At 38.2% G+C, this 24,863-nt stretch overlaps 1 protein-coding gene across 1 annotated transcript; it reads left to right on the forward strand.

Annotated features, from left to right (window-relative positions):
* The first annotated feature begins 3,448 nt into the window (after nt 1-3,448).
* On the forward strand, nt 3,449-6,427 carry K441DRAFT_105597 (uncharacterized protein). Its single transcript, XM_067639926.1, has 2 exons — nt 3,449-3,874; nt 4,057-6,427. The coding sequence occupies exons 1-2, from the start codon at nt 3,487-3,489 to the stop codon at nt 6,309-6,311; spliced, it is 2,643 nt and encodes an 880-aa protein (XP_067510086.1). The 5' UTR covers nt 3,449-3,486; the 3' UTR covers nt 6,312-6,427.
* Nucleotides 6,428-24,863: the final 18,436 nt, after the last annotated feature.

Here is a 24,863-nt window from a genome sequence, read left to right on the forward strand (position 1 = left end):
TCTCTAACGTAAGTGCTTTAAGATTATAGAGTTCTTCGCGGATTGCTCCCATTAATTGCTAGTACTAAGCTTCTAATATCGCTTACTATTGGGCTAAAGTATCCGTAAAGAACTATTGCATTATAGTTAACTGTTCCCTAACTAGGGCTATAATGCTTATAGTTAACGCGAAGGGTTTAAGTTCGTTTACTATTTTAATAGTAGTTGTTATAACGCAACGTAATATAAGGGCGCGAAGAGACTTTAGGGAAGATTTAAAGGAACGATATAAATTCTATCTAAATCTAAGGGTATATAGCTCTCGCTAAGAACAAGACGTTGCGTAAAGAAGAGAAAGAAATAACAAGAGAATTATATAATTAAATAGTCAGGGGCTTAGTGGTCGATGCGTGCGCATATACGCACGCAGTCTTTAACAGACTTCGGTAGAATTCAATTAATCTAGCAGAATTCGGCAGAATTTAGTTAAAGCGTCGGAATTTATCTATCGAGTATTTCACTAAGACATTCCTACTATAACTGGGCTAGTCCCGTTACAATAAGTGCTTAAAGTATAGAAAAGATTATACCGTATTATCTAAAGCTTGTGCCTAGGAATAGCAAGGCGAACCTTATAAAGTAGGGTCTAGCCTAATAATAATAATAACTTTAATTATACGCCTAGGACCTAGGCCTAATATATTACTATTATTCCCTACCTTTATAAAGGCGAAGGCTCTCCACTACTCTCTATTACCCCTAAGAATTTTAGCGTAGTACTCCTTTTTATCTAACTACCTGGGCAATCTACTAGCTATTTTAGTAGGTATCCTAACCTATAGCTATGAGATAGGAGCTAAATCTATTCCTACCCTAAGATCTTATAAGAACTATAACTCCTCTTAGGATAACGCCGACCTTATTTCTAAGAAGATAATATTAAACCTTAAAAAAGGACATATTAGAATCGCGATAGGGCCTATTATAGTCTTACCTTTTAGCCTTTATAACATCTCTAAGGTCCGTATACTTTTAGTAAGCTACCTTTATTGCCTTATTATTGCTAAATATTTTACCTATATTAAATTTATTGTCCTTAATATCCGATCTACGTAATAGTTTATTAGTTCCTCTAAACTCTAATAATTTTAGCTCCTATAGATAATAGCTTACGCCGTACTTAGCGTCTTTATAAATTTAGTATACGTTATTATTACAAAACGTAAAACTTTTAATTAAATACTCTTTAGTTCCTTATAGTATACTATCATCCCTCTATATATATATGTTGTCTACTAGTCTAGTTCCTTTTACCATATGGTTACTCTAACTATCTTTATAGTTTCTAGTAAAATAACCTTATTTTCCATAATTTATATAAGCTCCTTCTTTAAACTATTTTTCTTATTATAGAGTACGCCTAAACGTCTTCTACTGCTAAGATCCTTAGTTTAGCCTCTACTCCTTAGACCTTTAATTACTTAATCCTTATCCTCTAGGTTTCTATAGTTATTTATTCTTATATTCTTTAGTACTACTTAGGTCTATTAGCTCTAGTCTGCTATTCTATAGTTTCTAACTTAGTTAATACGTACTCTGCGCCTTATATAACTATAGAACTATATCTTAACCCTTCTTAGTCTGTTTTTATTAATAGATCCTATTATTAATCTTAATTGCTTAATCTATTAGTTCTCTAAATATGTCCGCATCTTCTATTAAAATAATTACATCCTAAATTTTTACCTTAAGTCACTGTTTATATTATGCCATAAACGCCTTATTATTCCATTTAACCTATATAGCTAACATTTAAAACTATATTATATACTCGATTACTAAGGTTCGTTATACTAGGTTTTAAAGCTTTCGTTCCGCTATAGTTATCGCTTCTAGGTCTCTAAATATTTATATTAGTTAGCTTATAAACCCATTCTAACTTAAAAATATATATTTAACCTCTGGGTTAGTAGTTATATCCCTATACGCCTATACCTTCGTAAGGTAGGGTTTAAACCACTTAAGTGCTCTTCTTAATAAGAACAGTCCTATATAGACCACTTGGTCTATTAATATAGCAAGCTTTACGCCATCTTGTATTACCTTAAATCGCATTTATATAAGAAACCCTTTAAGCTTTAACTTTTCTCCTAAGAATTATTCGACTAATAGTAACTTAACTTTTACTGCTCCGATTCTATTAATTTATTCTTTAAGTATTTAGTTATTATCTGTTAATTAATTAACTATTTCCTGTAGCTAACCTACCGTAACTAGCTGCGAATCCGTATCCTATATGCTATCGTCCCTACTTATCCCTAAAGTAATTACTGCCGTTAATAGCGTTATAACTAGTGCTTTTAGTAGCATATTATTTGACTTTATTAATACCGTAACTAGGTAGTAAATATATAATAAAGCCTTATAGTAGGAACTACGGTAGACTTATTAATAGGCTAGGTATATAGATAACAATAGGTTAATAATATAATAATAACTAGTAGAGTAGTTACCTAATAGATTAACTCTAATTATGTTCTAAGATTTACTATAAAGAAGAGAACTATCTAGGTAGGGACTGTAGTCCTTTAAATATATAATACTACGCCTAAGAAATATACTAAGTACGTTGGTACGTTAGTACGTTAGTATATTATATTCCTATGTTCCTACGCTCTTACGTTTTAAACTTATAACGTAACTAGCCACGTAACTTAGTTACCTTTTATCCTATAGCTCGATCGGTTCCAGCGCCTCCTATACTATCTTAACTAACCCATTTATGTCTCTCCTTAGTAGTGCTACTACTGCTAATATAAGGTCCGTAACAGAAGGCTTAGACGGTGAGATTAATAACATACTCCTAGTAGTAGATACGTTATTAGATGGGATCCTAGATAATATCCTTATTATTAGTAAGATACTTATAGATTATATAATAGAGGGTATTATTTATTATAGAATTATCTATAATAATAGCTCTAAGCTTTTATCTAATCCTATACTCCTTTAAAACTAAAAAAAGAGTATTTTATTATTTAGCTTTACTATAACTAAGTGCTGTATAAAGGGTAAAAAGAGTTTTTATTTGGTTTTCCTAGCTATTAATATAGTAGGCGCAGACTGTAAGAAGGAGGTAATTATTTAAGGACGTCTAGATATTAATAAAAAGATAAATACTTATTAACGCTAATTAAACTTATCTTTATATAATATCTTTCTATAACTAAAAGAAATAGGTAATTATTTAAGAAAATTTTATATACGTTATTATTATTAAATTAGATAATTTTAGGTTAAGAGCCTAATAGAAGATCCACGCCAACAGATAATTTCTTTTTTGCGGCTGAAAATTCTCAACTGACACCTTTATACTCTGGCGGGGTATAAGTAGAGGTCGCCGCCCGGCAAAAATTTCTCATCAAGATTTCAGTAATCATTCCTCGCATTGTTGTAAATATGAGTAACCAAGACGATGTCACGACCTTCTCCGGATTTGCGAGTTGGATGTCAATCCAGACACCAGCCACGGCAGCCCAGCGCAGTCTGATTCATGAGTTGCCTAGTGAAGACATCCCTCGAATTCCCGAATCATATCCGATTCATGAGCTGCCGGGTGAAGACGTAAATAGTTCCTATCCTCCAATACCATACCCAAAACCGCGTTATCCCGCCCCGAACCAAATACCTCCGCCAGGGCCGGATTCAGTTGTCGATTCAACCCTGTTCTCGCCCGATATCGATACAAAAGAGCCAGTTGTAATACCGGATTCTACTGTCACACTGGAATTAAGAGGCCTGCGAAAGCCAAATAACCCCAGTCTCTTCAAACTGGTCATCACGATGTCTTTATACAACACACTTTCTGAACTTTCGGATTTGATTACTCGACGAGGTAAGTCACTGAAAAAATGAGCTCCTATGGACTTGGGCCCTAGCTCTGTTCTATTAGAAGAGTACCTAAAGAAGGCTTTTGCAATTCTCTTTCATATGACCAGACAGAGGGCCAGATACTCTTTCAGTCGTCCCTTGGTCATCTGTCTAAGGTAGTAGATCTTGTTCTGACACATGAAAAAGGTTACCTTCCGCCAGTTGGGTTCCAATACAAAGAATTGTCCACTTCCTATTCTGCGAATGCGCTGCCAATTACAGTACCTGTAGCGGAATCGGAGGGGATACCTGAATGGCCTCTTCTTGTTGCGGATGGCCCATCATGCTACGACCCACAGAAAGGCCTTCGGATCAATCGAAAAGAGCCGTTCACCGCCTATCTATCACGACTACAAGTCCACGTTCAGTGCACTGACTCCCAATTAGTGATCAACGGTGGATTTCAGATAGGATTCTACAGAACCTTACGCGTCCCCGAGGATGGTAAGGTTCACAACCTGCCTGCTCAATTCGGCCTCTTCCATCTTCAGAATGTCGCCGCATACAGCGAAAAATTACACAAGTCCAACAACTCAAGCTTACTAGACATAGCAAAGAAGTCGGGCGTCTTCTTTCCAATGTACCAGCGAGAAGCTATGTGGATATCTTTCACACTGGCATCATGGTCTCCGATTCACGAATATGCCGTCCGAGTGTTCGTCGGTGGCATCAATGTCGTATCTGGCCGCAAGTGGGATCAGCCTGAATCCTCAGAGAAGACTCGCAAACAGGATTATGTAATCGTACCGCCACAAGAGCATCTGGATGGGATAGCTGTCAGCAGAGACACGGTGAGACAATTCATTGCAATGCCCATTGGCAGTGGCTATTCTATTGAGAAGCAAATGACTGGAAAGGAAGACGTTGGCGGATTACAGCTCGAGGTCATTCCCACAACGGCAAAACTGGTTATCCAATTCAATACTAGATGTGATGTGGGATACGAGTGGCTTCCAAACCCTTCTGTGGCAAGTGCGGCTTATTATAACCTTCAGTCTGGAATTGACATCTTCATTGTGCAAGATGGGAACGGAGATGTCGTTATGGGAGGTCACGTCCAAGAGCAAAGACGGGTTCTTCTTCGTGAGCTAATCGGGATTAGTCTCGATAAACAGATATACCCACTCGATGCGCTCTACAGAACGAAGCTGAAAATTACATTTAAATCACGATTTTCAAAACAAACGATGACCACTAGGGAATTCTCACCGTTTGACAAGGTCCAGAAAGTTCTCGATGTCATGAGCGAATCGGGCAAGGACAACTTTTCGCTCGACTTATCGTCCAGACCAAAGGTTTTGAATCCAAACTCTACTTTGATAGATGATGGCATTATTGGTTTCGAAGAGTCGATGTCCACGACCGTTACTCTCCCCGAACTTATAGCCGTGAAGTCCGATAGGAAAGCTAAGCCAGCAGCCCAGCAACCCATTGGCAACGTATATCGGCCCCCGAAAAACAGTTTTTCGATGTTCAGACGAAGAAAAGAGGCCTACCATCTTCCACAGTCTGCCGCTGCCGGAATGTATGGAGCACCATGTAGTGCGCCTGTACTGCAATCGTCTGGTAGCCCCCAAGCACCCCAGTACTCTTACGGGAGGCCACCCCCCCACCTACAACCGGTCGCATGTTATTCGCCGGTCGGTCTCCCAAACGCTTCTCTGTCTTACCCGCCACCTCCCACACAAAAATCGAGCGCACATTCTCCAATAGCTGTTCCGCCAGACGCTATAGCTCGATCACCCTCCACGCCGTCTCCAAAGCAGAAGCCATCTACCGAGGACGGCTGGACAATGGGCATCGCAGCCGGGGGCCGCCTGCGCCAGCAAATCCTACCAGACCGCGACATACACCGGTCTTCACGTTGGAACAAGTCAGCCATTGGCATGATCAGTGTGCAAGTGTTGAATTCAGTTGCATTCGAGGCCATTACAGGGATGGTGACGCCCCCGACACCTATTACTCTGCGAACATATCTCGAGGCAGGCATCCCATTCTTCAGCAGTTACAATGGCGGCCCAGCCGCACAAACGTCAGGCGCGGCAAACTTCCGGGTGATCAAGTCGGTCTCGGAGATGGACGCCTCACTAGGTGTGGACGAGGGCCTGTCCGTCGCGCATTCTCAGCGCGTTGCGTGTTCCAGCTGTAAGCAGAATCTTTGCGATTGTATATTGCGAACGTGCAACCATGCTTTCTGTTCGACGTGCGTGTATACTCGCATGAGTGAGTCTGCAAAGACGATTATCTGTTCCGAGTGCCACATTATTGCGTTGAGGGTAGTAGGGTTTTCGGCACCTATGGCGTTGCCAGGTGAGGAAGCAGTGGTAGCAAAGAAGGTGCCTGTTGTAATTCTGCCTGGTATTCAGGGGAAGTTTGGATTCATGGCTGAGCTGGCTGGATGATTACATAATTACAGCTAACTTATGATGACATGAAATATTTGCAAAATTGGTGCTAAACATTTGGCCTATTTTCTACATCTCTGCATTACAGTCAAACCTCCTTAGTACGATATGGGGTATATAACGATATCCTCTATATTACGATCTACAACCTTTAATTAAGCCTTTTTTGGTGTATTCTGTGTCCAGGTGCGCTGCCTCTTTGAGTTTAGCGGGGCCCCGACAACCGTTTTCGGGTATCGCTCTCTCGCTTAGTCGACCGCCGCTTTTAACGTCTATAAAATGCTTTATTACCTTTACCACCCTCTCTACCAGCTCTTTCTCTCTCGAATTCCGCTTCTGCCTTTATGATACCCCTGCTATAAGGCCCCACCTTCGGTGCCCCGCACCCGCTCCTTAACGCTGACCTTCTAATTACGACTAATACCGAGATACGCACCCTCTTAGCTAACTTCTAAATGTTTAACCGGCATTTCCGCTCCTAGGGCCTATATACTACCGTCGCACTAGATTTGGGGAGAGCGATATTATATATCCTCTAACCCTCTTTTTCTCCCTACCTTACTTCTTATTTATTCTCCTCTTTAGTATTATTTTTATAGCTATTTATATTCTTAGTCTTTACTTCTAATATCTATATAGCCCTATTTTGCCTATTTATTATTATCTTAGCTTTAATAGAAGATTATTTACCCTAGGGTTAAGATACTAACTTAAACCTTATATATTATACTAGAAATTGCTTTAGTACTAGCACTCTATTAATATTAGAGGCCAGTTTAACCCGAACGTATAATTATCTAATTAATAGTATAGAATAAGAGTTATAGGTAAGTAGAAGATAAGTTAAGGTAAAACGAGCTTTACGTAATAAAGGACAAATGCTTTCTAACCTCTTCTATTTAGAGACTAATTGCTAGTTCTTCTTTAGAGGAGAACTAGCTCCCTATATAATCCTTTTAAGACGCTAGTAAAACCCTTTACCCCTTATCTGTCTAATCGTGTCCTTTAGGACGTAGATAGAATATAGATAGAATATAGATAAAACCTTCTACTATTTTATCTAATATATACCTTCTAGGGGATTCTATTACAATTACCTCCCCTTTAAGGGTCTTAGTTCTCTAAGACTTTACCTCTACTAAGCTTTTATAGAGTTCCGGCTAAAACTACTAGGGAAATTTTTTAGTGGAAAGGTACTCTATAATACAGCTTATAGCCAGTTTTTTACTAGTATAAAACCTTACTTTGTCTTTAGTTCCTCCGCTCTTCTTCTACTATAGCTCTTTATAATACCTTTATAATAGAACTATAATAATAATAATAATAAAAATTAGATGGGATTTACCTTTTTTATTATAAGAGTTTGTTATAAGTTAATCTAGAGGTTGTCCTATATAACGCGTCTATTAGCCACTATCCCTATTTACCTAAAATAGGTTTTAATAATAATATTTTAATTTTAATTTTCTTCTAGTTTATAAGCTGTCGCCTCTTACGCGTCTTTTTATTAATAACACTATTTGTCTTATCTTTTAGTAGACTATTTTTACTATATCTTAGCTTTTAGCTTCCATATCTCTAGCTATTCTTTTATAATTACTCTATTCTCTTTTTATAATATACCTATAAGCAATAGGATCCCTATTTTATCTCTATTAATAATACTAACTTTCTATAACGTGTTTCACCAGTTAGTAAGCCACACTAGTTAGTTGATGAACTAGATCTGAGGATAAATAAATAAATATAAATCTATCGAATCTATCTACGACGAATATAGGCCTTTATATAGGCCTATACCTACGGAGTCATAAGTGGTTGCTTACGGACGTCGTCCAAAAAGGAACCAAAGGGAATCTGCTTATGTAAGCAGGCAACGAACGTGGAGGACTCTTCCAGCACCATCGTTACACCCCCTAGTACTCCACCAAAACAGAAGCAGATCCTTCCTAAATCAGTATTGAACTTAATAATATATAAAAGAAACACCTCGTAATCCTCTAAGTGTATTATAGGTCCTATTTAACCTCTCCCTAAGCTATAATCGATCACCCGTCTTAAGCTCTATATTGTTCTCATCCCCTATTTAAAAGTCGTTAGCGTGGGTTAGAATTATCAAATGGCGTACCCTCTGAGGTTTTGCCGACCTGTGTATGATTTCCTACTTAGGTTTAGTGTCTATATCACATTAAACAAGGCCTAGCTGCTTAACGAAGTTCTTAAACTAAGCCGTTGATAGTGGCTTTGTAAGACCGTCTGCCACCATGCTGCTTATAGGAACGTACTGTAGGTGAATTACGCCGCTTTAAACCTTGTCACAAATGTAGTACCAGTATAGCTCAAAGTGCTTAGTGCGCGCGTGGTAGTTATCACTTTTAGCAAGGCTAATGGCTGGTTAATTGTCGCTATATAAATGTATCGGTAGTAGATCCTTTTTAGTGTAGCCTAAGTTAGTAAGCAATTGACGGAGCCATAAGGCTTCCTTAGCCGCATACGTTATTGCTACGTACTCAGCCTCCGTAGTTAAGGTTATAAGAATTAACTACTTGCTTAATTTATGTGAAACTAGGCCACCTACTAGCTTATAGATATAGCCGGAAGTTAACTTCCTATCAACCGCATCTACGAACGCTACATCACTATAGCTATATAGCTGTAGGTCAGGTATATCACCTAGTAGGCTTCCGCTATACTCCCTATTGCAATTAGGGGTAGTATAGTCCGTAACTAATACCTCAGCAAAGGCTTTTGGAGGTAGTTATTGCCCTTAGGGGAAGCCGAACTCTATACCTAAGTCAATTATTCCTGCATAGTAGGCGAGTATCTACATTACGGCTTCTATATGTAGTTCGGCAGGGTTATATAGGAACTAACAGAGCTTTCCTACGGCCTAGGCTATATTAGGCCGAGTCCAATTATATAGATAAAGTAGAGAGCCTATTAGCGATTAATACCATTTTATTAGCTCCGGCGGAGCTTAATCCTCATATAGCTTAAAGTCTACCGTAGAGGGGTGAATTGGTATAAAGGCTGGTGCGTAATCGTCTATATAAAATATATATAGGATCTTCCTAATATAGGCGTCCTGTACTAGTCGAATTAAGCACGCCTATCGGTTCCTTATAATTTAAATACCTAGGTAGTACGCAATTAGGCCTAAGTCTCTTACTTTATACTTATTCCTAAGTGCTTCTTTAAGCAGTTCAATTGTCTATATATCTCGTCCAATTAAGATAAAATCATTAACGTAGATAATAATAATTTGGCCGCTTTGCTAGCTAATAAAGACGCATAAGTCAGCTGGAATTAGCATATATTTAAGGGTAATAAGGAAGCTCTTAAGCTCCTTATACTAAAGACGTAGCGCCTGCTTAAGACCGTAGAGAGCCTTAAGCAGTAGGCCTATAAGAGCAACGCCGTCCTTTTAATACTGGCGGTATCCTTCTGGCAGCTAAATATAGATGTTTTTACGGTCAAGCTTCCCATTAAGGAAGGCCATAATTACGTCCAAGTGTTCGCACTCTAGATCGTATGCAGTAATTAGGGCCATTAGTAGCTTAAATATACTAGGTTAAACAACGCCTGCGAACGTATCGCCATAGTCAATCCCTAGGCGCTACTTATTACCGCGTAATACCAGCCGTGCTTTCCATCTAAATAGGACGTTATTCTCATTAAATTTATACAAAAAGACCCATTTAATGGGTAAAGCCTTAGCTCCGGGTGGAAGTTCGACAATCTTAAATAAGTTATTAACTATTTAAGACTCCTATTCCTTATCCGCCGCAGCCTTCCACTCCCTCTCAAATATTAAATTTATGGCTTCCTTCCAGTTCCGTGGCTTTGGAGGTAGTCCTTTAGTTATCCTTATCTACTAAGGCTGTAATAGAGCACTTATAAATATATAGGCGAAGGATAGGGTAAGGTAGGTGGCCTTTATAGCCGGCTCCTTCCTTCCGGTTCTATAGAGTACGCTATAGTTAAGCCATAGCTTTAATCGCGTGCGCGTATTCACCATATCACATATATTAATCTTAACTTCTTCCTCCAAGTACTTAGTTAGAATCTATTCCAGATTCTCCTAGTAAATATCCCTTAGGGGAGTCGTTTCCTTATGGAGGTATCCTCCTAGATCAGGTAGCTCTTGCTGGTCAAGGCCTGCCTGTTTATCATTAGTAAGGGGAGGTCAATTAGGCTAGGGTGCGATATCGTAATCGTCAGAGGCACTTCCTAACTAAGAGTCACCCCCTAACTGCGAGGCCCGAGAGACCTAGTCTACCTCCTGCGGTAACTAAGAAGCCTCACTTCCTTCCTACAGTGACCGAGAAGCCTTACTTCTTTCCTGCGGTAACCGAGAGACCTCTAGTGCAGTGTCTTCGGTAGGAAGTTCCTTAAGTGGTATCTAGCAGATATTATTATCGCCACCTTCTTCCTCACTGATTAGTGTAGTAAGAAAGGTTCCTAATTCGTTAAAGGTGACGCTGCTTAATTAAACAACCCTATTTTTATAAAGTAGATAGACGCGATATATATATAAACCTTTATAGCCAACTAATTGTCCTTTCTAAGCTTTTGTAACAAACTTATTACCCTATTACCGCTAAGGGTCTTTTTTATTAATATAGACGTAGGCGGGACAGCCATAGATCTTCTAGTTAGCGTATGTAATTATAGAGTCGGTATTACCTAGGGCGTAAGCCATTGCTTAAGCGGGCGGAGCTTTATCCTTATTAACTAATATAGGTAATATATTAAGCCTATATATAGCTACCTTAGCAACTTTAGGCCAGAGCTTTAGTGGTAATTAAGTCTTAATTAACATCACCCTAACCCTTTCTTTGACTAGGTAGTTAGCCTTCTCTATTATTTTATTCTAGTGTATGGTATATAGGGTAGAGACCTTAGTAAGTATACCCTCGTCCTTAAAGAAATCAGTTAAGTCCTTACTAAACCACTTAGCAGCTCTATCTAATCGGAAGCAACCAATTATTATCCCTGTTTAAGTCTTAATTATATAGACGAACTGCTTTAAGGTAGAGGCCGCGGAGCCTCTATTTAATATATAGTAGATCCATTTAAAGCGTATTCGGTTATTAGTAAGTAGTACCTAGTACTTCTTACCGTAGAGACCTTCGTGTTTTAATGGCCCAACTACGTTAATATGCACCTTTTCAAATATGCAATTGCTGCGTCATTAAGGGCGTCTTAATATTTATTTCTTGGCCTTTCTAAGGTAACAGTCCTCGTAGTAAAATGGCTTATCCTTAATAACTATAATCCCCTTTATACTCCTAGTAAGGAGACGTATCTAGTTAGAAGAAAGGTGTTATAGTCTCTTATACCAAGTCTCTATAGTAGCTTTAGTAAGCACGCCTTTCTTATAGAGGCGCGATCGTGCGGTAGCTAGAGCTATTACAAAAGGAACCTCCACGGGGTTATCTACCAGTATAAATATATTAAGTCCGTTAATGCATAGGGTATAGGCTATTTCTACCCGATCTTTAATAAAGTTAATCATATTATAGAGACCATTAAAGAAGGCTCCCTTCCCTCGTAGAATGCTAAGCAAGACAATATTTATAAAGAAGTTAGGACAGTAATATACTTTAGTAAATGTAATTATATAGGTAGAGTGGTTAGTTTGGGTAACTATAAGCTCGACTAATCTAACGCCAATAGCCTTTATTAGGCCTCCTCCTGTCTGGATTTAAATAGGTTTAATTTCCTTATATTATACGAACCTCCTAATATCGTTACATATATAAATATTTAAGCAACTGTCGGCTATTTAGGAGTCCTTAATATTTGTTTCTAAAGCTATAGCTGCTGGCCCAATAACCTGTATAGCAAAGATTAATCTAGTTACCGAATTGGTAGCTTAAAATAGGCGATTGGATGTCCCCTTAGAGGCCTTATTTGTATTTAAGGCTGCTCTATTACCTAAGCGCTAAGGTCGCCTTTCTCTAGGTCTCCACCATTCGGGCCTTAAGTAGGCGTACTTCATCTAGCAGCCCTCCTCGCCACCTAGATAACCTTACTTACACCACCCATACCTATTTAAAGCATCCTTAGCAGAGCCTTAATTGCCTAATAAGGCACCGTAACTGGCTCCCCTACCTCCGCCGCGACTATTGCTATAACTATAACCGTTACCGCGTCCTTAACCGGACTACTTATTTGAACGTAAGTTACCTAGTGGCTTATTAACCGAGGTAAAGCTCTTAGGTAAGTCCTTCTGCCAGGCCTCGTCAGTGAGGTTAGTGATTAATTAGGGTAGTGAGATTATATAGCCGTCGCGAATCTTATTACGTTGGATTTAAGCCTATATAGGGAAGTGTTCGTTAACGGCGTTGATAAATTAATAGTTAATAATCTTGTTATCTAGGGCAAGCTTTACCTACTTAACTCCTTAAACCGCTTCTTAGTAATAGCTTAAGAAAGTAGTAACTGCTTAGTCTAATTAGAAGCGGAGCTTAACAAAAGTCTCCTATACGTTAGCCTTATAGATTAAGCCACAGGCCTTAAATGTCTGCTTAAGGTAATTAATATAGTCCTTTACCGTCTACTTATACTCTAAGGCAGTAAGAATCTTATTGTTAATTATACTAAGGATAACTAAATAAACTTTACCGTTGTCCTTATTGAACTATTTAAACTCCTTTTAGTACTCGTTGGAGAGTACTTTATTAGTTAAGCGGATTAAGTCATTAGTATCCGCAATAATTTAAGACCTCTTAAGGATCTTGTCTCGCTCCTCCTTACCGGCGTCCTTTGGTACTTAATCGATAGATATTGTAGGTTTTTCTTCCTAAAGCTTTGGGTAGAGTAGGGCCGTATCTTCTTAAATAATATGCAGAAGGCCCTTACCACGTAGGTACGTGCTGAGCTGTGTCCAATATTAATGCTAATTTAAACCATCTTTCTTAAGGCGTTGAATGCCTGGACAGTCTTTACCCATGGCGACGCGTAAATAAATAAATTTAACGCGTAAACAAAAGGATTTTTAACGCGTAAACTAACGATTTTAACGCGTAATTTTAATAATAAGGAATAACTTTATATGTAGGTGTAGTAACCCTTAATGCGGCCTATGGTAAGGCGTCAAATATAGAGCAGTAAGATATAACCTAGCATGGGTATAATAACCCTTTATGCAGCCTATAATAAGGTGTCAATCTTCTAACGTCGCAGCTTGGTAGCAATAAGTGCTTATAACCTAATAAACTAGATCTAAGGATAAATGAATAAATATAAATCTATCAAATCTATCTACGACGAATATAGGCCTTTATATAGGCCTATACCTATGGAGTTATAAGTAGTTGCTTACGGACGTCGTCCAAAAAGGAACTAAAGGGAATCTGCTTATATAAGCAGGCAACGAACGTAGAGGACTCTTCCAGCACCATCGTCATTAGTAAGCCACCCCACCAAAAAAAGACACGTCTTTAATTAAATCAATTATGGCATCATAACACAACATTTAGAAGCTTTAAAATGAAGGCAGAATGGCTCTTTCAATGCAGGCTATTTATAATTAGCAGGTTTTAAGCTACTAACAAGCCGGATATCTATATAACGTTAATTGATCGACTCTCTACCGACATGTTAACGGTATACTCCTCTAGGCGCTATCTAATGCTAAAAAAACGAAAGCTATAGCTATCTAAGGAGCAGTCACTTGTTTAGTGGATCCTAGAGCTTAACTAATACGGATTTCCCTTCTAGATTATTGTAACCGACTACCGATACTATACTGAGATATAAGATTACCGCTTGGAAGGCTCCAAGACAGCGTTAACGCCACCCTATATATTGATTGCAGATCAATATTACTTGCAGATCACTGTTCCCATTTTAGTTACCTATTACCATTTTATGTCTTATTACCTCCACCTTCTTCGTGTATATATAGAGGCTTTAGAGCTACATTCACAATCAAGTCGCTTATTCAATACCCACACACTGCAAAGCTTACAATTATTAATGTACGACAAATAGCAGACACATTACTCGCTACACGTGGCTAGAATCCTCCCCCTTAGCCAGTTAGCAAGAACTGGGTATTACGATTTATTAACGCTTAGCTAGAGCTTTAAATAAAGTGGAATCGTAAATTTTACTCGCAGCGCGCGAAATGCGAGGATCTAAAGATAATAGGCCCGTAGTTTAAGCTCGTAGAGGAGACGCGTTAGGCGTATAGCATACTTAATAAAGATACCTACAACTTTAACAAGACTGGATTTATAATGGGTATAGCTATAACTTTAAAGGTTGTTACTAGCTCTAATACTATAGGCTATATAATTACTGTTCAGCTAGGTAATTATAAGTAGGTAACAGCTATTAAAGCGGTTAACGCGACTAGGTGGTCCATACCACCCTTTATTATCCTAGTAGGAAAGCTCTACTAGGTAGGCTGGTATTAAGGCCTACCTACTAACTGGATACTTGCTATTAGTAATAACGGCTAGACTATAGATAAGCTAAGATATAAATGGATTTAGTATTTTAATAAGTGTACGCAGTCTTGTATAAAGGGAGTCTACTACCTTCTTATTCTTAATGGCCACTGTCACAGTACGTGCGGACTGTCAAGGTACGATGTACGAGGTGACTGTATATGATTGACAAACGATGTCGTGTGAGGATCTATGTAGGAGGTGAGGTGGTATATATACACGTCGCTCAGGGGTTAGGTCCGTGCTCGTGTTATAACAACACTAAATTATAATAACGTGTTAGGTCAGTGCCGTGATAGTATATCCCTCCCAATAAGGCGAGCTCCTGTGAGCTAAGTAACGGCAGTAAAAATACGGAAGTAAAAAAATAGACTATATATCCTCATCCTTTTAGTCCTTAAAGGTTCTCGTCCTTCTAGTCCTTAAAGGTCCTTGTCCTTATAGTCCTTAGACCCTCCTACCTATATCCCTACTATATTGCTCTCCGCTAGTACTTATCTTAAGTACTAAATAAAGCCGAAGGCGAAGGGGTAAAATAAAGGAGACGAAAAAAATTATAACCGCGGGGCGTATTGCGGATATTAACTCTTAAAAGGCTTAGGGTGCGGAGATTAAGGTTAAGACGTAGACTTAAAAGGCTTAGAGGTTACGGAGATTAAGGTTAAAGTATAGGCTTAAAAGGCTTGGGGTGCGGAGATCGAGGTTAAAACGTAGATTCTTATTACGGTAAACTTGTAGTATCTATGCGGATTTAAAGACGGAGATGGAGACAAGATCGTAACCTATAGTCTTATACTGTAATCAAGACACGAGGAATATAGCCTATAGGGTGTCTCCCTATAGCCGGCTTAGAAACTTAGGATGTGAAGTAGAAGTATGGCTAGATACGGAGACTTGGAGACTAAGAAGAGGAACTATAGCCCGTAGGGTATCTCTCTGCTGCTGGCCTAGGAAACTTAAAGACTAAGAAGAGAAACTATAGCCTGTAGGGTGTCTCCCTGCTACTAGCTTAGAAACTTAAAGAGGAGACTAGTTCAAATAGATTTAATATATAGAGATTGTTATAGAATAAGGGTAAAATTCCCGCCCGGGGTAGGGTTAAAGCTTTAGAACGTAGCTTTGGAACGGTGGAAATAAAGCCCTACCGGGGGCGTATAAGATGACACGATATACTGTCACAGTACGTGCGGACTGTCAAGGTACGATATACGAGGTGACTGTATATAATTGACAAACGATATCGTGTAAGGATCTATGTAGGAGGTGAGGTGGTATATATACACGTCGCTCAGGGGTCAGGTCCGTGCTCGTGTTATGACAACACTAAATCATAACAACGTGTCAGGTCAGTGCCGTGACAGCCACGGTAGCCACGTAACGCCTAAATTCGATTAATCCTGTACTGCTAATAAGATTATTATGCTTTATATGCCTACGTATACCTTATACCTTCTTTAGCCGCTTAATATAAGCTGCTATATTTCTCTTAAGTATGTATACGGAGAAGAGGTGCTTAGTCTTGCCTGTTAAGGAATCTACTATATTAATAAAGAAGAATTTCTATAGATATATAGAAAGGTACGGCTATCTGTCTTCTTAAATTAGAATATTAGAAGTGGATTTCTTGCTATAGGCCTATTACCGTACAATCCTTAACGCGTCTTATCGTCGCTTCTAATTCTAGAGATACCCTCTCCACTAGGTATAGCTAATGGCCTAGCACCTTAATGGACGTTAGAAACACTATATACTACTACTTAGCTAGAGTAGTAGGCAAGGCTTATATATAATCTCCTTTAGCGTTAGTTATAAAGCGCTAGTTAAGCAATTAATTAACTTATTAAAGGATAACGTATTTTACGAGCGAGCTAGTTAAACAGGCGAGCTGGTTAGTTTGCTAAGACCACGCATTAAAATATTTGACACTATAATGTCTCTACCTACGAATTTATAATCGACTTCTAAAGAAGCTTAAATATAGCTTGCTATCCAGGCTCTCGATACAAAGCAGATTTACGGCATTTAACGCGCTACACGCACTTTTAACGTCCCCCTCTCGAGCCTATAGACGCGACGCGCCGGAACTACCCCACGACGCGATACTAAGCCAAATTTAATAAAGCTTATAGTAACCGAAGAGGAGGCGATAAAACGGTATATACTTAAGCTGGATTTAAGAGGATTTGCCCCTTCGCTTAATGCTATTTAAGAGATGGCTAATAAACTATTAGCCGAGCGGTGGATGGACCTAGTGGGCATAAACTGGCTATATAGCTTTATTAAGCGTACCCTAGGGCTTAAAATAAGATATAGTTAGAAGCTAGACTACCAGCGTTATAAATAGGAAGAACTAATAATTATATAAGCCTGGTTTAACCTTATACGTAATATAAAAGCCAAGTATAGTATCTAGGATAAAGACTTATACAACTTTAACGAATCTGGCTTCTAGATAGGTATAATAACCTAGCAAAAAGTTATTATAGGCTTTAAAAAACGGCATCGACCAAAGGCTATATAACCAGGCAATTATAAGTAGGTTACGGTAATTTAGGGTATTAGCGCGTTAGGCTACGTGCTTCTATCCTTTATTATTTATAAAGGCAAAAACTACCTCTCTGTATGGTACTAGGAAGCTAATATACCATCTTAATAGGCATTTAGGGTCTCTAATAACGGCTAGACAATAAATAAGCTTAGTTTTAAGTGGTTAAAGCACTTTAATAGGCATATAAAGGAGCGTATTATTGGCGCGTATTATCTGCTGATTATTAATAGCCACGAGAGCTATAACTCGCTGCAATTTACCGAATATTGCGAGGAGAATAAGATAATTACTTTATGTATACTAGCACATTTATCGTATATCCTGTAGCTACTAGATATAGGTTGTTTCTTACCTTTAAAGATAGCGTACGGGCGCTAAGTTAAGAAGCTAATACGTAATTAGATTAACTATATTACTAAAATAGAGTTCTTACTAGCCTTTTAAGACGCGTTTAACGCCTCTATTACTAAGAGTAATATCTAAGGAAGCTTTTAAGGCGCTAGCCTAGTTCCTTTTAACCCAAATAAGGTAATATTAAAGCTTAACATTTAATTGCGCACGCCTACACCACCCACTACTAAAGACACCCTATAGCAGTTAAAAACCCCTAGTAACCACCTTAAATTTGGGTCGTAAATAGAGCTAATTAGCAATAAGTTGGGTAGCTTACCATCTTTATTAAAGAAAGGGTTTAATTAGCTTATTAAGGGCACCCTTTTAATAGCTTATTAGATAGTGTTACAGCGCGATTAAATTACTAAGCTTAAAGCAGCTAATAAGGCCGCAATCTAACGGAAATAGCGTAAAAGAAAGCGTATCTAGTAAGGAGGAGTCTTTACCTATAAGGCTAGATTGCAGCTAGTTACTAAAAACTCTCCTACCGCTGCCTTTAGTAGTAAGAAGAGTTGGAGTAAGGCTAGGGCAGATAGAGTTAAGCCAACTTAAAGGCGCTGTAGGAACTGCGGTGGGACTAGGCACAACGTTTAAACGTGCCAAAATATTAAAGAATCTACTGTAGAATTTAGTAGCGATAAGGAATCAGAGGTAGATTATAGTGAGGTGGAATAGTTTATTACATAGTTCGTTATATTTGGTGTGGTCTTGGCAAACTAACCAGCTCGCCTATTTGACTAGCTCGCCCGTGAAATACGTTATAAGATAATAATATATTTAGCTGCTCTACTTATAAAGGAGAATTTAAAGCTTTATATAGCAAATTAATGTTAAAATAGAAGTAACGGTAGCGCCGAAGGTATATTATATAGGGAGGAGCTTTATAGGCCTAAGAGGGCCAGCGCTTAATTAAGACGTTAGATAATGTACAGGTAGAGGAGACTTAGAGAGAGGCTACTTAGGTGCGCTAGCGCGCACTACTAATATACTTAAATTGCCATATATAAGGCCATAACAGGCGTTAATGTACTAGTAACTAGAGAAGCTATAGGCTAGATTTCAATTCATTTTATTTTATTATAGTGGAATAATCGTATAAAAACGTGTGTCGATTTTGGTGGGGTAGCTCACTAACTAGTGGAACACGTTAGTATTCTCTTATAATAGCTTATAGTTATACTGCGCGTCCCTAAACCGGCGGTAATATTATTTTAGTACTACCCTAAACCACCTCTGTTACTCCTACAGTAATTTCTCTAAAGTGCTACCGTTATTACGTTTACGTACTTATACTAAACCTATCCCACGCCTATAAAATACCTTACTCTAGCAAAAATAAATCTAAGTATTCCTATTACCGTAGTAGGAGAAAACCCTATATTCTGGTATTTTCCATTTTATCTTATTCTAAATTTTACTAATTATATTAAATCCCCACTATTTATATATATAAAACTTATAAGCTCTAGCGCGCTACTTAGAATCTCCACCTATATCTAAATAGTAATAAATAGGGATAGAAGATATCTTCCCTTACTTATAGGCTCTTTAATTTAATAAGGGTTTCCACTACTATAGAGATGTAATAGTCTTAGATATATAGTGTCTAAGAGCGTATATACAAGTAGCTTACCCTTATAAATAATAACATTTACACTTTTACGCGGGCCTTTCTAGCTAGGTAAGTTTCTCTAGTAATATATTTAGGAAGTGCGCTAATTTTTTTAGTTAACGGCTTTCTAATCCCTATTTAGATGCTAATTTAAAGCCTAAGGATAATACTAAGGATAATAACAAAAGTTAAGATAAATATTCTCCTTACTAGTTTCCCGCCTATGCTAGTTCTTCTAGTTCCTATTACTTTAGGAAGAATATTAATAAAAGTGCTAATGCTTTTAGGGATAAAAGTACTAATAATACCACCGATAATAACGTTAAGATAGAAGAGGAGGCTCCCGTTACTGCTACTAGTATTTAAGTTATTATCTAGTTCTTTCCTTTTTTTATTATAGAATAGCTTTATATAGTACTTCTTAGGTACCTTTAAAATGCCCTATTATTAGGAATTAACTTTATACTTTAGGGATACCTTTATTTTAAGCTTTAGTAATAATCTATATAAAAGTAGTGTACTACTATAATCCCTATATATAATAGACAGGTAATATTTCGATAGGTATTTTATAATTTCTTAAAATTTTTAATTCTTTATAGGCTGTCTTTTTGCTCCTTTTTATACCATTAACTTTACTATATATCTCCAGTGCTAGACCAAATACTTTCCTTTTATTTTTAAGGGATCTTTCTAAATCCCTAAGACCTCTTCTTATAGTACTACTACTTATTCTTAAACAGCGTCTTCTTTAGACAGTATCCCTAGTGGTTTTCCTATAGATCTCTATAGGCTTCCCCTTATAGGGTCCTAGGATCCCTATTATAATAGTAAAACATTTCTGTTCTTAATGCCTATACTTAACCTTATAGTTTTAATTTATAAGGTCTTCCCTATTATCTTATTTATGGCATATCTAGAACTATTACTAAATCTTTACCTTTAGTCCTTAGGAAGGTTTTAATTACCATATCGTATCCTAGCTAAAGGTGCTTTTTAGGTTCCTAACTATTATACACCTAAAAGTATCCTTCCTAATAGATTAAGAATTCGCGCTTCTTCTAATGCCATCTTTAGTCTAGAATATCTTTTACATTCTATTCTAGTTCCCTATTAATTTTACTAGGTAGGGGCGGTTTTATACTATCTCTTCTCTAATATAGCTTTAGTAAGGAAATATAAAATATAGGATATATTAGATATAATTTTAGCAATTCTAACTTATAAGCTTAATTTCCTTTAGTTTTCCTAACTATTTTAAAAAGTCTAAGCTACTAGTAATCCAGCTTCTTCTTAATACGTTTTATTTAGATATTTTTTATAAATAATAAGACTTTATCTCCTATTTTAAATTCTTTAGGCATATATTCTTTTATTATAGTACCTTTTTTATATAGCCTAGGCGTCTAGTAAGTGCTTTTTAAGTCCTTTTCTGCGAATTCTTATTTGCTTAACTCTCTTAGACATTACTAGTGCCTCCCTTTTAGGAATAATATCCTTAACGTTCTAGGGGTTATTTTTATACTGCTATAGATGCTTATATTATATATATACTGCGCTAAAGCTAACTGCAATATCTAATTATTCTATTAATAATTAATATAGTAGCGGAGGTAGTGTTCTAATAACGTATTTAGGCGCTCTATTAGCCCATCTATTTACAGGTAAAAGGCAGTATTTATTCTTTACTGTATTTTTAATAAGAGGTAAAATAAAGACTAAAATATACTGTTAAATATGGTACCTCTATTAGATATAATTCCCCTTAGCGTGCCGAATAAGAGCTACCATTTTAAAAATAGGTCTGCTAGTTCTGCTACTATAATTATTATTATAACGGCAAAGTACCTTAAAAACTTTATATATCTATTAATAATTAGTAGTAGTTCTTTAATTAACGTCTGATATGGATCCTATCTTGGCCCACGCAGACTACTCCGTTATAGGGGGGAAAACTTGTAATTTATATGAAGAAAACCCTGTAGTTAGGGAAGGAAAAACCCTATGAGCAGCCTTAGTAGGATAAAAAACCCTAATTTACTATATTTGCACGTAGCAGCGGCCCTACAGGCCTACTACACGTCCTCCTCCTTAGATGTTTTGAACTCCTTAGGAACCACTGCTTCCTTCTCTAGCTTATTAAAGCTAGGGTTTACTATGTCCCAGCTAGGCCTTACTAATCGATTGCTATGTCTTATTGTCTCTTTATATCCCATATCTTGCCTATCCCCTATATACTATCTCTTATATAGACCACTGCCATATATGCCTTGCCTCCCCCCCCCTAGAGCCATCAAAGGCGTAAGGGGGATTTATCCGTTCTAATTACCGTAATACTAATAAGCGAGCGGGATATTGTGTTATTTGGGTATCTTTTATGCCTAGGCCCCAGCTAGGCCCTCTTTAAAGGTTACCACTCCGTTAAAAGGAGATAGGGAAAACCGTAGGTCGCAATCCAAGCTGCTAGGTAGTATTTAGTAGTTAAAAACGGCGAGTAACTGTATACTCCGCGGGCGACTGCCCTAGGGGTTAGAAGGGGCCGTATATTTGCTTATTCGTTTGTTCGCTTATACGCTTGTTCGTCCGTTAATATAAGGTCATTAATGCTTTCTATTAGGGGCTAGGGGATGCTTTTAAAAGCTGTTTATCTACGTTAGATTATATAGGTGCTTAGTAGGAGAACTAGTGGCTGTGTTATAAAGGGGTACCGTTAGTAGTGGTTTTTAAGATCTCACCATCTTATATAAAAACTTTTTACTACGCCCTATGACGCATATAACTACTAGGTCCTACTTGCACGCGCTATATAACGTCTTTACGTTAGCTCTGGGTCTAAACTTTAAAGACCTAGGTTTGTAGCCGTCACTACGTATAGGTGCAGAATCCGTTTTCGCAGGTAGTTATATATTAGCTAGTAATATAGTAAAGTTCAACATACCTGCTTATTTAGGCCTCTACCCCAGTTTTCTAGTGCTTTGGTCCCAAACTATAAGTAGTTAGCTACTACTACTAATTGCGGGGAATTTTACTAGTTCTTTTGGATATTTTATAACGGTATTACCCAAGTACCAGTCTACCCCCTAGTAGTCTGTATAAGAGTTTCCTCCTAGAGTTGGTACGCTTTCGCACGGCTTAGGAGCCTTCTATAGCCTCTAGTTTTACGCCTTCTTTATTATTTCCGCTGGCGTAGGTATAAGCTACCGTTTCTAGGGGTTATAACTCCCATCTTTACGCCTACTGACGTAATCCTACGGAGGCGTCGTAGCTGCATCCTATAATATAGTTAGGTACACCTTCTACGGACGAGGCTGAGCTACTACCTCTCCCACCTAAGTAACTCCTGTTTGCTCCTTAAGCATATCTCACTAGTAAGCCGCCCTAGAGGCGAACGGTTCCGTCTATTAATATACCAACACACGCATCCGTTCTCTTAAGCCACGTAGTAGTCTCTTTAGCCAGGGTATAATCCTACCTGCCTATTAGGTGCACTAAAGGTTAGAGCCTAGTTAAGAGATAAGGTCCTTAAAGCCAGCAGTAGCTACTACATACTACGCCTTATAGGAAGCTAGTAGTAATATAGGGGCGTAATACCCTATATACTACTAGTTCCCGTTTCGCGTTACCTATAAGAGTCTCCTTATAATAGGCCAACTATGTCTTATAGGAGGGGGGCTGTAGAGACTAGGTCCCGTACCAGGTAACTTGCTCTCCCCCCTTCTACTAACTAAGCTTATATCCCCCCTTTTTATAAGCTGGCCTATGTCTCTAACTGTTAAGTCCTCGTCCAACTGGCCTGTATTTCCCCTATAGCCTCCCCTATATGTATATATTAGGTTACGTATACCACGCCTATTAAGACCCTCCTATAAGTCGCCTTATGCATATACGTATTAGGTTACGTGCACTACGCCTATTAAGACCCTCCTATAAGTCGCCTATAAGTCGACCGTGAGTTGACCGTAAGTTAACTATAAGTCGAACGCTATGGGGCCGTTAAAGCTGGCCTGTGTTTCCGCTGCCTAGAGCTTTGCCCGTGTTTTTACCTCGTTAAGCCATCTGGTCGCCGTCCGGTCGCCGTCGCGTTACCGTTATGTTGCCGGCGCGTTGCCGTCGTCCAGGTCGCGCGCACTACGCCTATTAAGACCCTCTTCTAAGTCACCTGGGTGTACTGGATACTAGATAGGCCCTTATAGAGGGGCCTTAATAAGTTCTCTAGGCAGGGCCTTAATAAGTTCTTTATGGTGGCCTTAGGGCCTTAACAAGTTTTGTATAAAGTATCTATAACGCGTTAACCTTAACAAGTTCTTATAAAAAGAGGTTCCCTACGCCCTCGCTATATCTTCTCGGTCTTAGAGCTAGTGTAAGCCTAAGGGTGTCCTATCGTACGCCTAGGGCGCGTTTATATTAACTGGTTAAATAAGGCCAGTTTCGGGCCTGGCTGTGAGCCAGGTAGTCGTACGTCGGGCGGTTTTCGTATCCCAGTTTCCCTTAATGGCCCCCCTAGATGGTATAGCAGAAGCCTTAAGCGGGGGCAGTAGGACTCCTGGTGTTATTGAGGGCGATATACGCGTCGCAGGCTTAATACCACAGAGTCGCAACACCAGCGCGCTGCGCGCGCTGCGACGGCTCTCCTCTATCGCCTCTGCACTTAGCTATTATAAGGAATGATTTCCCGATGATGTTTCCACCCGCGGCGACGTAGACGCGTGCAGTAGGGCTTCGCGGGCTCTATTAATAATTACTAAGATAGTATTAGCAACCTCTTTAGTTCTTATTTTAGTAGGGGGTAAGCCTATTATAAAGTCTATTGTTAATTTTAATATTAGTCCCTATAGAACAGGAAGTACTAATAACTCGCTATATAGGCGGTGTTTAGATATCTATACCCTTTAGTACATATTATATCTTAATATATAGTTCTTAACCTCTTTAGACATTCTATCCTAAAAGTATTTCCTTTAAACGGCCTTAAGGGTTCTATTAGCACCATAGTGACCCCTAAGAGGGTTATTATAAAAGACCTTTAAAGTTTCGTCTTAAACCGCTTAGTCCTTTAGGATATATATAGTACCCTTAAAGCGTAATAAACCCTTTTAGTCTTACTGCTATAGCTTCTTAATAACTTTAGCTAAGTTAGTCTCTACTATATTTTTCTACCTCTTCTTAAAAATAAAGGCGTTTCTCTATTATATTTAAAAAAGAAAATCTAAAAAGGTTTTATATAAATTACTTACTTCTATTTCGCCTGCCGCTATTATAGATATAAGGCGTAGCACGAGACGTTTTAAACTATTAGTGCTAGTAGATTTTTCTACCGTTATATAGTATGCTACGCTATAGATAAATATCTTACCTATCCCCCTTAGATCTAGACACTTAAGCTCGGACCCCCCGAACTCGGCGACCCAACCAAAATTAAACTACCAATTTGTCAACCTATTTTCTCCACAACGAATCGATTAATATGGACAAAAATAAGCAGAACTTATAAATGGCCATCGTAGATTTCAAATCTGGTGTTTATAAGTATGCGC

Source organism: Cenococcum geophilum (genome assembly GCF_001692895.1).
Source record: "Cenococcum geophilum 1.58 unplaced genomic scaffold K441scaffold_2, whole genome shotgun sequence".
Lineage (NCBI taxonomy): Eukaryota > Fungi > Ascomycota > Dothideomycetes > Gloniales > Gloniaceae > Cenococcum > Cenococcum geophilum.

Coding starts and splice junctions, on each gene's coding strand:
- K441DRAFT_105597 (XM_067639926.1), top strand. CDS start 3,487: ATGTCAATCCAGACACCAGCCACGGCAGCCCAGCGCAGTCTGATTCAT. Junction 3,875..4,056: donor GGATTTGATTACTCGACGAG/GTAAGTCACTGA, acceptor CACATGAAAAAG/GTTACCTTCCGCCAGTTGGG.